The sequence below is a fragment of the Phocoena sinus genome, chromosome 1, assembly GCF_008692025.1.
Source record: "Phocoena sinus isolate mPhoSin1 chromosome 1, mPhoSin1.pri, whole genome shotgun sequence".
Lineage (NCBI taxonomy): Eukaryota > Metazoa > Chordata > Mammalia > Artiodactyla > Phocoenidae > Phocoena > Phocoena sinus.
The window spans coordinates 30,780,614-30,796,736 of NC_045763.1; the positions used below are offsets into that span (position 1 = coordinate 30,780,614).

A 16,123-nucleotide genomic window follows, 5' to 3' on the forward strand; every position below is an offset into this window, starting at 1 on the left:
GCAAAGGGGCCCTCTGGGGAATCCTGTTCTGGACCCGGCCCTGGCCTTCAGATGACTGTGCCCTGGGCAGATCAGGGCCCCCTGGCTCCCCTAGTTCTTTCCCTTTGGGATCTGAATCCCTCAGATTCAGATCCTGAGGCAGCTGTTCAACTCCACCCAAATCTTGGCTATCTGGGCTTGGAGAACACAAGAATATTAGCCACTTCTCAGTCAAGTAAGGATCCCATGGAAGACAAAGGTAGACCAAAGCCTCTTGCTCTGAAGTAGCAAGCAGGTGAAGTCAGTGCTGGGCTTAGTTTCACTGTGTGCCAGGCTGCTGAGGCTTAGAGAAGGGGTGGGGCAGCAGGCCCATTCCCAAACAGCCCAAGTCCTTCCTTTATGCAAATAAAAAGGCAACCTTGGTGCCACAACTTTGTCCTTAGCAGAGGTCCTGGCTCACCCTCCCCATCTTTCCCTAGTACAGTATGCGCACGAATGGCTGACTCAGCTAATGGGGTGATGCTCACTTGGAGAAGTGGCAGCAAATGGGAGTGGGGAGGCTAAGTCAGAATTACCCAGCATAATATATGTAACATAACAGGCGCTCATTAAACTTCAGTTGCTACTGAAGTTCGCGAGAAAGAGGTAGGGAGGTGTTAAGAACTAGAGGACTGAATTAGCACATAATCCCGGGCTTCAGAACAAGACACGTTCAGAACAAGGGCTGGTTTTATTTTCCAACAGAATCTTTTTTAATATAAAACAAAGATAAAACACACCTCAACCCTGCAATATGCCAGCATGTCTTGCTTCTACAAGATGCGTGCTAGTCCGTAAGACTAAGTAGCAAAGAGTCTTTAGGAGCATTTGGCTGGGAGAAATAGAAAAAGCAGATCTTAAGGAAGACTGGGCTAGCCCCACAGCTGAGAAACATCCCTGAACACTAGAGCAGTCCTTGTCTTTTCAGATCCTCGTACGTCTTCTTATTCACAACGTTCCCACTGGAGTCTTCATACTCTTCCTAAAAGGGAAGAGGAACACCATTAGCTACACCTCCTGGGGGAAATGTTTGGAGCCAACCTCTGGATACCTGAGCTCACCCTGGCCTGATTCCACGCCATTCGTCTAAGACAGCCTTTCTCAACTGGGGTTCTGCTCTATTGTTCACAGCACCTATTAGACATCTAGGATGGTACCAATTATGACCGATCCTTGTGGCTATCTGAGAAAATAGTTCATTCAAATCACTGTGTTTAAGATGAGGAACCCTGGTTGAGAAAGGCTCACTTAAGACATGGTTTTCAAATGGTTCCCAAGAATCCTAGGTTTCTGCCTAAGAGACCACTACAGGGGATGAAAGGCCAAGAAGGCTGAGCTTCTCCACATCCAGAGCAGTTCTGCTTTTTTCTATTTTATTTATTGGAGTTCTACATTACTGTCTGAAAAAGACTTTGCTGCTAAAAAAAGGGACACTGAAAACCACTGACCTAAGCAGCAGCTACCATACCTCACATACACATCATTCCTCATCTCTGAAATCTGTTCAGGATGACTATCTCAAGACCAACAAGGATAGCTCCCCACCACGTGAGAAGATCATCTCTCATCAGATGCTCTCCTCAAAGGATATCTAACGTATGACATGGAGTCTCAACTTCTTAGCTTATGAATCCTCACGGCAGGACAAGACACAGGGCACTCCTGCTTGCCACTTCAAAACTTCAGTGGGAGAATATAACCTGTCTTAAGACACAGATTTAAAGTCTGACACATTTAATTTAATATCACAAATGAATTAGGCTTACAAGTCAAGAGCCAATTGTAGATATTGTCACATTACACTTGCTACTGCAGTGAACCAGGGACCATCTCTTACCTCCCTTCTACATGGTGAGGGAGCTCTGTCACTTGATGCTATCCCTGATGCTACGTGAGCACTCACCTCAGTGTCAGGCTGCCACCGTTCCGATGCCTTCTGTAGTTTCAGCTTGGCCCACACTGCAGGACGAGAAATGATCAGCAATCAGATTCCACTGAGTATCTACTGGGTACAAGGTGCTACAACACATTCCTCGTTAGGATCCCCCTGAGTGCCTGCCCTTGAGACTTCTACCTGCCCCAAACTGGAATTTTGGTTCTGGATCGCCTGTGGACAAACCCCTTTCATTGCAAAATTTACCATAATGTTTCTTTGCTGTAAAATAAAAGTTGGATCAAATCTAACCAAAGACCTCTTAGAATTGAGAACTGATACTCTCAAAGGAAAAAGATAATGTGGTACAACATATAGGCATTATTGGAAAAAGTGACCTTACTGTATTAAAGTTCATAATAGAAGAGACTGAGAACACTAGACTTTGTCAAATATGTCTATTTAAAGTCTGCTGCATAAGCTCTATTTACAATAGCCAGGACATGGAAACAACCTAAGTGCCCATCATCGGATGAATGGATAAAGAAGATGTGGCACATATATACAATGGAATATTACTCAGCCATAAAAAGAAATGAAATTGAGCTATTTGTAATGAGGTGGATAGACCTAGAGTCTGTCATACAGAGTGAAGTAAGTCAGAAAGAAAAAGACAAATACCGTATGATAACACATATATATGGAATTTAAGAAGAAAAAAAAAATGTCATGAAGAACCCAGGGGTAAGACAGGAATAAAGACACAGACCTACTGAAGAACGGACTTGAGGATATGGGGAGGGGGAAGGGTGAGCTGTGACAGGGCGAGAGAGAGGCATGGACATATACACACTAACAAACATAAGGTAGATAGCTAGTGGGAAGCAGCCGCATGGCACAGGGATATGGGATATGGCTTGGCTCGGTGCTTTGTAACCGCCTGGAGGGGTGGGATAGGGAGGGTGGGAGGGCGGGAGACACAAGAGGGAAGAGATATGGGAACATATGTATATGTATAACTGATTCACTTTGTTATAAAGCAGAAACTAACACACCATTGTAAATCAATTATACCCCAATAAAGATGTTAAAAAAAATAAAATAATAATAAAGTCTGCTGCACATATTTCAAAAACTTCAGAGGAAAAAAAAAAGTGAAATATCATGGCCAAAGAGTCTGAAAGATAAGATGGTTCAACAAACATTGAAGACATTAAAACGAGAATTCTGACAGTTCAATAACTAATTATTCCAAAGATCACGAAAAGGGGAAGACATCTACAGACACCACCATAGCTTCAGAGGGAGGGGATCAAACACGTACAAAGACAGGACAGATAACAAAACTAGGGAAAGAACAACTTAAACCTGTAAGAATGGTGTCAGGAAGGTGCACCCTTAGAACAAAGAGCTATGTGGAGCAGATGGACAGGTCTGCTGCTACAGAGATAAGATGATAAAATATTAACAGATTACAGTGAAAAGGAACAATTACTTGATTCTTATATCCCTTCACATTTCCCATCAAGCAGAACAATCTCTAAGCTTGACCACACTTTAAAAAAAAAAAATTTTTGGCCATACCGCATGGCATGCGGGATCTTAGTTCCCGGGATCGAACCCATACCCTCCGCATTGGAAGGCGGAGTCTTCATGACCAGGATGACTAGGGAATTAATAAACTTGACATGATTAGAAGGTATATCCTATAGAGGAAGTTGAAGTCTAAGATGGGTGAAGAAATAGTAAATGAGACAACATGTAAGAAAGTGCTTAGCTCTGTGCCTGGTGTACAGGCGCTCAACTAATCATCTTTTCCTTCCTTGCTAATTGCCTTAAATTAGCTGAAGTCTTCAGGCCCAGATAATATGCACATTACAAATGAATGGAGAATTTACCACGTGCCAGGGCAGGGCCTTATCATATTCTTTGTCCAGGCCATTCAGGAATCCAACCCAGAGTGGCTAGAAAATACCAGATATCAGAAAGGCTGTCATGATTTTCTTTTCTTTTCTTTCTTTTTTTTAAGACAGCGTGTGGGTCATCTCAGAAGGCGGGAGGCCCCGAAATATAGGGTGGTTAGTTTTTTTTAAAAATAAATTTATTTATTTTATTTATTTATTTTTGGCTGTGTTGGGTCTTTATTGCTGTGCGCAGGCCTTCTCTAGTTGAGGCAAGCGGGGGCTACTCTTCGTTGCAGTGCGCGGGCTTCTCATTGCGGTGGCTTCTCTCATCGTGGAGCACGGGCTCTAGGCACGCGGGCTCAGTAGTTGTGGCTCATGGGCTCTAAAGCGCAGGCTCAGTAGTTGTGGCACAAGGGTTTAGTTGCTCTGCAGCATATGGGATCTTCCCAGACCAGGGATTGAACCTGTGTCCCCTGCATTGGCAGGCGGATTCTCAACCACTGTGCCACCAGGGAAGCCCCTGTCATTATTTTCTTAAAGAAAAAAGTGGATGTAGGAAACTGGAGCAGTGAGGGAGATGTTACTCTTCAGAGGAATCTGAAAACAATTAGAAAAAAATGGAACCACCTCTGGGCGCCAGCGTGGGTTCACTAAGAATAAGTGAGGCAAATTAATTTGAATTTCCTATTTTTGATGGGATAGTGCCGACCTGATAAAAGGTATAGACACAGGATATCATGATTTTAGCAAAGCGATTGCTCTCACAGGCAATGTCCCTAGAGTTCATGAAAACATTGTAACTCTCATGATACTGCCATAAACAAGATGGTGTATTTGAACCTGATGCTATTAGTTTATTAGTTTAGTAGACTTATACCTGGTGAATATTGGTCAATTGTGACCAACCACCTAAATGGGGAATCTCTGGTGGCAATTCCATAGGGCTCTTTCTTAGCTGTCTTTTGTTCACCTTAAAAAAAGTCATAAGCCTGGAATGATGGAATGATTAAAATAATAAATTTATAAGTGAAATCCTTCATTTAAGTAAAAAAAACAAAAAACAAAAAACCTACTGTAACTTAAATGACAGTACTGAATCTCTCCCTCCTGGCTAAAAGCGCCAAAAGGAAAACTTCAACAGAATGATCTAAAACAAAGACAAGCAAATCCAGTGTGACAGCTGTGTCAACGGTTACTTCCTTGCCCACTCCCATTAGGGAACACATCTTCCCAAGGTGTTCTGGAAGGAGCAGTCCTGGTCTAACAAGTAGCTATTTTTGCTGCCAGCTACTGAAAAGACAGCTGACTGGACTACAGATGTCACCTGACCCAGCTGCACCTGCCTATTGTCTTTCCCAGATATTAGAAATTGGGACACTGAGAGACTGAGCTGGATGATGGCAGGCTCTGAAAACTGAAAAAGGTCATACAGGGCAAGGGCTAGAGTTGTCTTCATTGTGAGCTAAGGCTTAAAGAGAAGACACAAGGAAGTGGAGAAGGCATACATGTAGAGGGAAGCATAGCTGAATAAGCATATACTTGCTAACATGATGGAGGGCATGGAGTTAGGTTTTAATTGGTTCTCTTCCTCATAACCAAAAATCCTTAAGATGTCTAGTTTTGATGCTTTCAAAAAACCCCAAACCCAAAAACCACACACAAAATCCAGGTTTAATAAAAAATAACTATTCCACCGATAGGAAAAGAAGAAAAATTGCAGAAACTCTACAGAATAGAATTAACTTTGATTTCATAATTGATTGGCGCCTACTATTAGTGAGACACCTGAGATAAAGTCTGTCATGATCTTGTGGGAGTCAAGATACATAAAACCATCTATCTGTTACTGAAAGTCCTAAAGGAAGACAGAGAGTTAATCTAAGATACTTAAAGGGAGGAATAATCCCTGGGAAAAGAAAGGGAGGGGGAAGGTGATGATAAATTTGTAATAAACCTATAAATGATCTATTGGGGGGGGATGAAAAGAGAAAGTGATATTGAGATAGAAGTGAAACTACAAATGCTATGTAGAGAACCTACAAATATTAGAACCTACAAATATTCAAGGGAAGTCATGATGGGTGGAAATGATACAATAAATCAAAGAAGTGGTAATAATATGCATATAACAGAAATTGATAAACCTAGACACCTCAATAAGGAGATAAATATTGAAAACAATATGAATAATGGAAAAATCATGAACCTGCCAATAATATTCTGGAAAAAAAATTAAGTTTTCTAAAAATCTTTGTATGGCTAAAGAGAAAATGCATAATGTTTTTTCTGGAATACCCCTTAATGATCATCTCAAAAACATCTACTTGATGAGGATGATTTAAAAGAAGGCAGGATAGCACTGTGGAAAGAGAAGAGACTGCTGTAGAACAGACATGGGTTTGCTCCATGGCTTTCTTCCACTTACATGCTATGTGACTTTGAAAAACTTACCTCATTTTCCTCTTCTGGAAAATGTGGGGGACCTCCTACATCACTGGTTGCTCTGAAGATTAAATGAGTGTAAAAATCTCCTATTTACCTGGCATACACCAGGCACCTGGTAAATGGTAGCTAGTAATAGTAAGATTAAACTCCAAATGAAAAGATAAAGGTGACTTTGGATCTCACGCCTCAGACTCTGCAGAGGAGCCCACAAGTGAAGCTGATAATGATTGCAGCTTATGCTTCTTCACTGAATACATTCTATCCTGTGGTCAGACAGGCTGTAGCACTTGACCTGCACTATCTCATTTAAACTTTGAGACAACTCTCTGAAGTAGATATATCAATATTATTACCACCCACATTTGATGGATAAGGAACTAAAAGACCTAACTTGTCCTGTGTCCCATAGCCAGTAAGTAAGCGGTGGAGCCATGATTTGGACCCTAACCAGTGGCCTCTCCAGAGTGCACACTTAACCACCACGTGAAACTATATTAGGAATGTGGTTTTGAACCAACTTTACCCTTGAAGCAGAACATATGAAAACATATAAAACTTGACAGAATCCATCAACCAAGTCCTAGGGAAAAAGATCATGACAAGACATAGTGGAAGTAAAACCTACTATGCATAAAATAAATAAGCTACAAGGATATAGCACAGGGAACAGAGCCCATATTCTATAATAACTATAAATGCAGTGTGATATTTAAAAATACTGAATCACTATACTGTACACGTGAAACACATAATGTTGTAAATCAACTATACTTCAATTTTAAAAAAGTGAAATAAAAGAGATAATGGCAATCTGAAAGCAGAAAAAACACTTTTTATAAACAAGGTGATAAGGATATTGATAGATATGAGATTAAACACATAATGTCTCCAGAATCACTATGAGGGTAAGACGTACAGAATTTACACTGCTTCAGGCCATCCAGATATAATCATCTCCTATAAAAAACTCAACTAATAATATATATTAATAATAATAGAAATTTGTAGTAGAAAGAAACTATTAGATGAAACATTAAACGACTTTCCTGGTGGCACAGTAGTTAAGAATCCACCTGCCAATGCAGAGGACACAGGTTCAATCCCTGGTCTGGGAAGATCCCACATGCCGTGGAGCAACTAAGCCCATGCGCCACAACTACTGAGCCTGCATGCCACAACTACTGAAGCCCACGCACCCTAGAGCCTGTGCACCACAACTACTGAAGCCTGCACACTCTAGGGGCTGTGTGCCGCAACTACTGAGGCCCGCACGCCTAGAGCCCATGCTCCGCAACAAGAGAAGCCACCGCACCGCAACAAAGAGTAGCCCCTGCTCACTGCAACTAGAGAAAGCCCGCACGCAGCAATGAAGACCCAACACAGCCAAAAAACAAAGAAACATTAAAGTTAGAAATGTTAGAAAACTACTCGTCAAAGAAATAGCTTCAAGTCTACTATATAATCTATGTAAGTGAGAAATCTAACAAGATAACCTTTCCAGCAAAGGAGTTAAATATAAATAGATCAATTAATACACATTGTAAAGAGCTTAATATCCCTATACAAGGATAAGCACTGGTGACTGGGGTAAAAAAGAGCCCACATTTGCTGCCAAAATTTTGATAACTGGGGAAATGGTCTAAGTCTATTACAATAGAACAAACAAGCTATCAGGTAATGGGAATTTCGAAAAGAATATGGGAGTGATCAATAAGGTTACAATACAATATTGAGTTTATGTGGCTCAAATAACACAAATTAAAATATACACAAAACTGGCAGAAATGCAAGAGACAAAGCTTAATTACAACTGGAAATGTTAACATGTCTTTATCAGAATTCAAAAGAAATAGATGTAAGTATGAAATTAAAAACCTGAAAACTGCAGGAAATTTAAACAGCCTACAGGTGGAGAGACATACTTCCTTTCAGGCATACATAAATCTTTAACAAATCACTGACTATATACTTGGACACAAAGATAAAATACATTCTAAAGGCAGAAATTCTGTAACTTACTGCATGGACCAAGAAAAGAAAAAAAACAATGAAAGAATCAGTGCTTTTAAAAATAATTACTGAATTATTCTTTAAAACTCAGAAACAACCTCTTTAATAAACAAAGCTCTAAATATAACATATCAATAATGGATATTTCCAATGGATTCCTAACAGAATGATGACTAGTTCTAAATGCCTGTATTAGAAAGAATAAAGAACAAAAACAAGAAAGTTCTTGACTAACCAAAGCAATTTTGAGAAATAAAAATAGTGCTAGAGGTATCACACTCCCTGACTTCCGACTATACTATAAAGCTACAGTAATCAAAACAGTATGGTAGTGGCACAAAAACAGACACCTAGATCAATGGAACAGAATACAGAGCCCAAAACAAACCCATACACTTATGGTCAATTAACCTATGACAAAGGAGGCAAGAATATACAGTGGGGAAAAGATAGTCCCTTCAATAAGTGGTGCTGGGGGACTTCCCTGGTGGTCCAGTGTCTAAGACTCCACGCTCCCAATGCACGGGGCCTGGGTTCAATCCTTGGTCAGGGAACTAGATCCCACATGCCGCAACTAAGAGCTCGAATTCTGCAACTAAAGATCCCGCATGCCTCAGTGAAGACCTGGTGCAGCCAAATAAATAAATATATATATATCTTTAAAAAAGTGGTGCTGGGCTTCCCTGGTGGTACAGCGGTTGAGAGTCCACCTGCCGATGCAGGGGACATGGATTTGTGCCTCAGTCCAGGAGGATCCCACATGCCGCGGAGCAGCTAGGCCCGTGAGCCATGGCCACTAAGCCTGCGTGTCCGGAGCCTGAGCTCCACAACGGGAGAGGCCGTGGGGGTGAGAGGCCCGCGTACCGCCAAAAAAAAAAAAAAAAAAAGTGGTGCTAGGAAAACTGGACAACTACATGTAAAAGAATAAAATGAGAACATTTTCTCACATCACATACAAAAATAAACTCAAAATGGATTAAAGACCTAAATGTAAGACCAGAAACCATAAAACTCATAAAAGAAAACAGACACAGAACACTGTATGACATAAATTGTAGCAATATTTTTTTTGATCTGTCTCCTAAGGCAAAGAAAACAAAAGCAAAATAAATTAAACTTAAAAGCTTTTGCACAGCAAAGGAAATCATTAACAAAATGAAACGACAACCTACTGAATGGGAGAAAATATCTGCAAATGATATGACTGATAAGGGATTAATATTCAAAATATGTAAACAGCTCATACAACTCAACAGCAAAAAAACAAACAACCTGGTTAAAAAATGGGCAGAAGATCTGAATAGACATTTTTCCAAAGAAAACATACAGATGGCTAACAGGCACATGAAAAGATACTTAACATCACTAATCATCAGAGGAATGCAAATCAAAACCACAATGAAACATCACACCTGTCAGGATAGCTGTCATCAAAACGACCAGATAACAAATGTTCACAAGGATATGGAAAAAGGGAACCCTTATACTGTTAGTGGGAATGTAAATTGGTGCAGCCACTATGGAAAACAGTATGGAGGTTCCTCAAAAAACTAAAAACAGGGCTTCCCTGGTGGCGCATTGGTTGAGAGTCCACCTGTCGATGCAGGGGGCACGGGTTTGTGCCCTGGTCCAGAAAGATCCCACATGCTGCAGAGCGGGTAGGCCCATGAGCCATGGCCGCTGAGCCTGTGCGTCCAGAGCCACAACAGTGAGAGGCCCGCGTACCGCCAAAAAAAACACCAAAAACTAAAAACAGAAGTACCGCATGATCCAGCAATTCCACTCCTAGGTATGTATCAGAAGAAAACAAAAATACTAATTCAAAAAGATACATGCACTCCCAACATTCATAGCAGCATTATTTACAATAGCCAAGATATGGAAGCAACCTAAGTGTCCATCAACAGATGAATGAATAAAGAAGATGTGGTGTATGTATACAATGGAATACTACTCAGCCGTAAAAAAGGATGAAATTTTGCCATTTGCAACAACATGGATGGACCTGGAGGGTATTATGCTTAGTGAAATAAGTCAGAGAAGACAATTACTGTATGTTATCACTTACACGTGGAATCTAAAAAATAAAATAAAACAAGTGAAGATACTAAAACAAACAGATTCATAGATATTGAGAACTAGTGGTTACCAGTAGGGAGAGGCAAGGGTCGGGGAGGCAATATGAGGATAGGGAATTAGAGGTACAAACTACAACGTATAAAATAAATAAGCTACAAGGACATATTGTACAACACAGAGAATATAGCCAATATTTTATAACTTTTCTTTTTTTTGCACAGCTTGTGGGATCTTAGTTTCCCAAAACAGGGACCAAAGCCGGGCCCTCAGCAGTGAAAGCATGGAGCCCTAACCAATGGACCACCAGGGAATTCCCCAATATTTTATAACTTTAAATGGAGCATAATCTATAAAAATTTTGAGTGACTATATTATTCATCTGAAACTAATATCAACTATACCTTGAAAAAAAAGTAAGTTCTTGATTATAGACTTAAAAAAAGCACAAAGAAACAAGATTGAAGAAAATAATAGTGAAAATGAAACAGTAATGGGGTGGTGGTGGTGGGATGAATTGGGAGATTGGGATTGACATATATACACTGATATGTATAAAATAGATAACTAATAAGAACCTGCTGTATAAAAAAATAAATAAAATTCAAGTCAAAAAAAAGAGGAAACAGTAAAACTCAGAATAAAAATATTGAGTTTCCTACTTTAAAAATATTGAGTTTCATAATAAATCAAGGAATTGTATTGGCTATTAACTAAAGAATCTTCTCAGAGTGGTCCCCTTGTATGAAGAAGTAATCTCTATTTAAAGTTTCAAATGACAGAAGAGAATGTAGCATGTAATCCCATTGATTTTATGACAAAAATATGGTTTTGATCACTAAATCTGACAAGTGTCTGAAAGGAAAACAAAAAGCACATCTTTTATTTATGAATGTAAAAACAAAACTTCTAAAAAGAATCCTCACAGGGTAAATAACTCCATTAGGTGGTCCAGTGGTTAAGAACCCACCTCCCAATGTAGGGGGCGTGGGTTTGATCCCTGGTTGGGAAACTAAGATCCCACATGCCGCGGGGCAACTAAGCCCGCACACTCTAGAGCCCACACACCACAACTACTGAGCCCGTGTGCCGCAACTAAGACCCGATGCATCTAAATAAATAAAGAAAGAAAGAATGGGCACAAGTCTAATACAAATACTTCACTAAAGAAGATGCACAGGGCTTCCCTGGTGGCGCAGTGGTTGAGAATCTGTCTGCCAATGCAGGGGACACGGGTTCGAGCCCTGGTCTGGAAAGAGCCCACATTCCATGGAGCAACTAGGCCCGTGAGCCACAACTACCGAGCCTGCGCGTTTGGAGTCTGTGCTCCGCAACAAGAGAGGCCGCGACAGTGAGAGGCCTGCGCACCGTGATGAAGAGTGGCCCCCGCTTGCCGCAACTAGAGAAAGCCCTCGCACAGAAACGAAGACGGACGGACGGAAGGAAGGAAGGAAGGAAGGAAGGAAGGAAGGAAGGAAGGAAGGAAGGAAGAAAGGAAGGAAGAAAGAAAGAAAGAAAGAAAGAAAGAAAGAAGATGCACAGATGGGGATTTCCCTGGCGATCCTGCATGGTGTGCAGTGTGGCCAAAACAAAAACAAAACAAAAAAAACTGCATTAAAAGAATATCTACCACCCAGTATGAAATAATTCAGGAATGCTGTTTTATTCAAGGCCTGATAAAAGAGAAAGTAGTAAAAATGTTGTCATCTTTCTTTTGAGGAATGTGATAATAAAATCATAAGCCAGTTTTAAAATTAGCGTAGCTGCATCACCATGGTCCTTTAAAACAGCATCCAGGGAAGGACGACTTATTGCCTGCTTCTATTTAACGTAAGACTTGGGGGCAATGCTTAGGAAAAATAAATACATGGAACAAAATTAATTAAAACATCCCCTTTGTTTTTGTAGTTGGCATGATTGTAAGCCTAAAATAATGTAAATAGTTCAATTACAAGGCATCAGAAGTAATAAATTAACTCAGGCAATTTGCAGGACATAAGGAAATATACACAAGGGACCTCCTTGGTGGTCCAGTGGCTAAGACTCTGCACTCCCAATGCAGGGGGTCCGGGTTTGATTCCTGGTAAGGGAACTAGATCCTGCATGCTGCAACTAAGATCTGGTGCAGCCAAATAAATAAAATAAATATTGAAAAGAAGGGGGAGGGGGGGAGAGGGGGAGAGGGGGAGAGGGAGAGGGACTTCCCTGGTGGCGCAGTGGATAAGAATCCGCCTGCCAATGCAGGGTACACGGGTTGAGCCCTGGTCTGGGAAGATCCCACATGCCACAGAGCAACTAAATCTGTGAGCCACAACTACTGAGCCTGTGTTCTAGAGCCCGCAAGCCACACCTACTGAGCCCGCGTGCTGCAACTACTAAAGCCCGTGCACCTAGAGCCCATGCTCCACAAGAGAAGCCACCACGAGGAGAAGCCTGCACACCACAACGAAGAGTAGCCCCTGCTCACCGCAACTAGAGAAAGCCTGCACGCAGCAACGAAGACCCAACGCAGCCAAAAATAAATACATTTTTAAAAAAAAGAGAAAATACACACAAAAATGAACAGTGATCTATTTACTAGTTATATGCAGCTAGAAAATACATCTAAAAATGAGACTGCATTCAAAATGCAGCATTGTGGTTCTATGACATTTCATTATTATTTTAATTTCCTCCCAACAGAGTAAAGGGTAAAAAATGAAGAGGCTAACTGGATAATCTGATAACAAGATACATTTAAATTCTGATTAGAGGAACTGTATATCCCGACTTGTAAATGAATAAAGAGACAAAACAGCAAGGAGGTCTTCCCTGGTGGCTCGGTGGTTAGGAATCCGCCTGCCAATGGAGGGGACATGGGTTCAAGCCCTGGTCCGGGAAGATATCACACGCCACGGAGCAACTAAGCCCGTGCGCCACAACTACTGAGCCTGTGCTCTAGAGCCCGCAAGCCACAGCTACTGAGCCCGCGTGCCACAACTACTGAAGCCCATGCGCCTACAGCCTGTGCTCCGTAACAAGAGAAGCCACCGCAATGAGAAGCGTGTGCACGGCAACAAAGAGTAGCCCCCACTCACTGCAACTAGAGAAAGCCGCGCACAGCAATGATGACCCAATGCAGCCAAAAATAAATAAATGAAATAAATTTAAATTTTAAAAAAAGTATTAAAACAAAACAAAAAAAAAACAGCAAGGAGGAGTCTCCAAAGCTGACTCACACAAAATACTCAATGAAAGAGTCCCCAGAGTCCACAGGTTAAATCAGGGATCGGGGAGCTCTTTAGAAGGTCATTTCTACTTGGCTCTGCCATGGAGGATTTGAACAACCCCAGAGCTGGGAGCCAAAGGAGTTAGCTAAACAGGCAGTGAAGTAGTGTGATATGCACACCTGAGAGGGAGTGCCTGAAATTTAACAAAGTGGAGTGGTAAAATTACTTTCTTCACAGTCTAACCCATGAACAGTGAAAACATGACAGAGAAGCGATAAACTAGAAAGAAAATTAGAAGGCTGTGAGAAAGATGGCAAAAGCTACCACTGCCAGGCAAACAGGAAGCCTGACTGAGGTCCCTGGGTGCTTCAACAACACACTCCTGGACACACGCTGCACTTGGCTTTTTCTCCAAAACGTATTTTGCTGCCGTATTGCTGGGTATCTGCCCTGTCACCTCAGAAATAAGTTTACTGAGACCATTTCTACTTTTTCCTTCATATCTGCAGTTAACATAGTAAAATCAATTCAAAAAATATACATAAACCCATTCACTCAAAATCTTGCATACAGGAGAGTTCACAGACCCCAGTTAAAAGCCGTTTTAGGGAATTCCCTGGCAGTACAGTGGTTAGGACTCCGAGCTCTCACTGCTGAGGGCCCAGGTTCAATCCCCGGTCGGGGAACTAAAATCCCACAAGCCGCACGGCACGGCTGAGGGGGAAAAAAACAAAAAGTTGTATTATAGTCAGCACAGAGCTCTTCTCAAGGGAGAAGAATCAGTACTACTGGCTAATTCATCCCCTCAATAATCAGTGAATGTATGTAGGACTGTAGTAGTTTGTACATATCCACAACCTGCTGCCTTTGGGCCTGGACACACCAGGGTTATCGGGACAGTGAACTGTAGGTCTGACCTCGGGAACAATAAAGCTTACTTACAGGAGACGGCGTCTTCAATCTGTGTCACGTTAGCAAAGTGGGCGGTGTTTGGGATGCCCAAACACCTCATGCCATGAGCATGACGCCATTCCTGGGAGAAGCAAGAGGACAATGTGAAACGGGATGACTGAACACTGAGCATTAACTCCATTCTACTCATAAGGCCTACCCTGACCCTTTGCAAAAGGCTCCACCTAAAGGCAGCGATCCTTTTGTGGCTCTTGTTTGTAGACAGCTGGCTGTGACTGACAAGAGGCCGTTACTTCAAAGCAGCACTGCACTGTTTGCCTCACTGGGCTGGTTTATAAAAAACCTAGATCCAGACAAAACCTGTGTCAAGACCACAACTCCCCAGTCACCTCCCAAGCAACCCCCCCCCCCACCAGCATGAGTAAGCGTTACTGATGGCTCGTCAGTGTCATCTTTGGAAGTAAAGGAGAAGACTGTTTATCAGATATAGGCAAGGGTACGAAAGAGACCAGTAAGAGACGCTGATGCAATGACAGTTCTGGCTCAGGGACAGCAAATGGCATGGGCCCTGGATGCCAATTCTAATTCGCTGGAGGTGGTGTTGAGAAAGATTCAGAGAGTACTCAGGAGCTTGGCGGAAAAGACCCCAGGATCAGTTAGATCTGTCTGAGGGACAGAGAGAGGAGTTCATATAAATTCGCCATCCTTGGCTACATCTAGCAAGTCTTCCATTCTGTAAAATTTCCTTCCAAGTACTAAGAATTGAAGACAGAAACAAAAAGGGTGAATTCACTTACTGGAGTACCACCCAGATAATGCTTTCTCTCAAGAATAGCTTGATAAATGTCATCCCTTTCGTTTCTTTTTTTCAAGAGGGAAAGGCCCATTTAAGACCCAAAGAAGGAGGCGGTCAGCCCTTTCTTTGGTCCTGAGCACTAGCAACAGGATAGAGAAATGACCAAGGAGTCAGAAAGGCAAAATGAAAAATAAAAGAGCAAGAAAGAGAAAACAGAAATGAGGTTCAAACAGCAGAGTGGTGGGCTGCCTCCAGAAACCATCTCAGGTACTACCCAAGGCTGGCACTGGTGCCAGAGGCCAAATGCCACATGCTGGACTTTAGATCCACTCCTTCTCTGATTCTCTTAGGCTCTGGGCACTAGTGATCCTCTCAGGCTGCTCCTATCCTCTTCTCTAAAAGACTCATGTTTCATGCTTCAACATCCAGGAGAAATGGCTCTGAATTCCTTACAGCAAAATGCCGCTGGAAGGCCTTGGGACCTCGGTAGGTGTAGTTTCCACAGATCTCACAGTTATAGTTGATATTCAGGCCATGAAGCTTATACAACCAGTAAGGAATGGGCTAAAAGAAATCAGATAAAAAACAGTATTAGACTAGTCTCTGCATCTGCTTCCAAAATGGGATATGAGGGAAAGATGGTAGTGTTGGGACTGACTTTGCCATCCCAGCCAAGGGGCAGGTTTTTGGGGTTGTAAATGATTTCGTTCTCTTCGTCTTCACTTTCGCTCTCGCTGATCTGCTCTTCCTCCTCCTCCTCTCGCTCTTCTCCGGTTCTTGCCTGCTTGCGCTGTACATTTTCATGAGTGAGATGTCGCTGTTCCTAAGTGAAGCCCATAAATGAAAAGGGAAGTCAAAGAATAGTGCAGGACAAGAAGGG

The 16,123-nt window shown here is 41.9% G+C and overlaps 1 protein-coding gene across 2 annotated transcripts in view; it reads right to left on the minus strand.

Annotated features, from left to right (window-relative positions):
• Positions 1 to 686: 686 nt before the first annotated feature.
• The window catches only part of SF3A3 (splicing factor 3a subunit 3), a 29,181-nt gene continuing 13,744 nt past the window's right edge, over positions 687 to 16,123 (minus strand). For both annotated transcript variants that reach the window (XM_032643155.1, XM_032643165.1), the window contains 5 exons: positions 15,902 to 16,066; positions 15,697 to 15,807; positions 14,478 to 14,568; positions 1,922 to 1,977; positions 687 to 1,000 (listed from right to left, as the gene is read on the minus strand). In XM_032643155.1, coding sequence (XP_032499046.1) covers positions 923 to 1,000; positions 1,922 to 1,977; positions 14,478 to 14,568; positions 15,697 to 15,807; positions 15,902 to 16,066 — 501 coding nt within the window. In that variant the 3' untranslated portion in view covers positions 687 to 922. The remainder of the gene's footprint in view (positions 1,001 to 1,921; positions 1,978 to 14,477; positions 14,569 to 15,696; positions 15,808 to 15,901; positions 16,067 to 16,123) is intronic.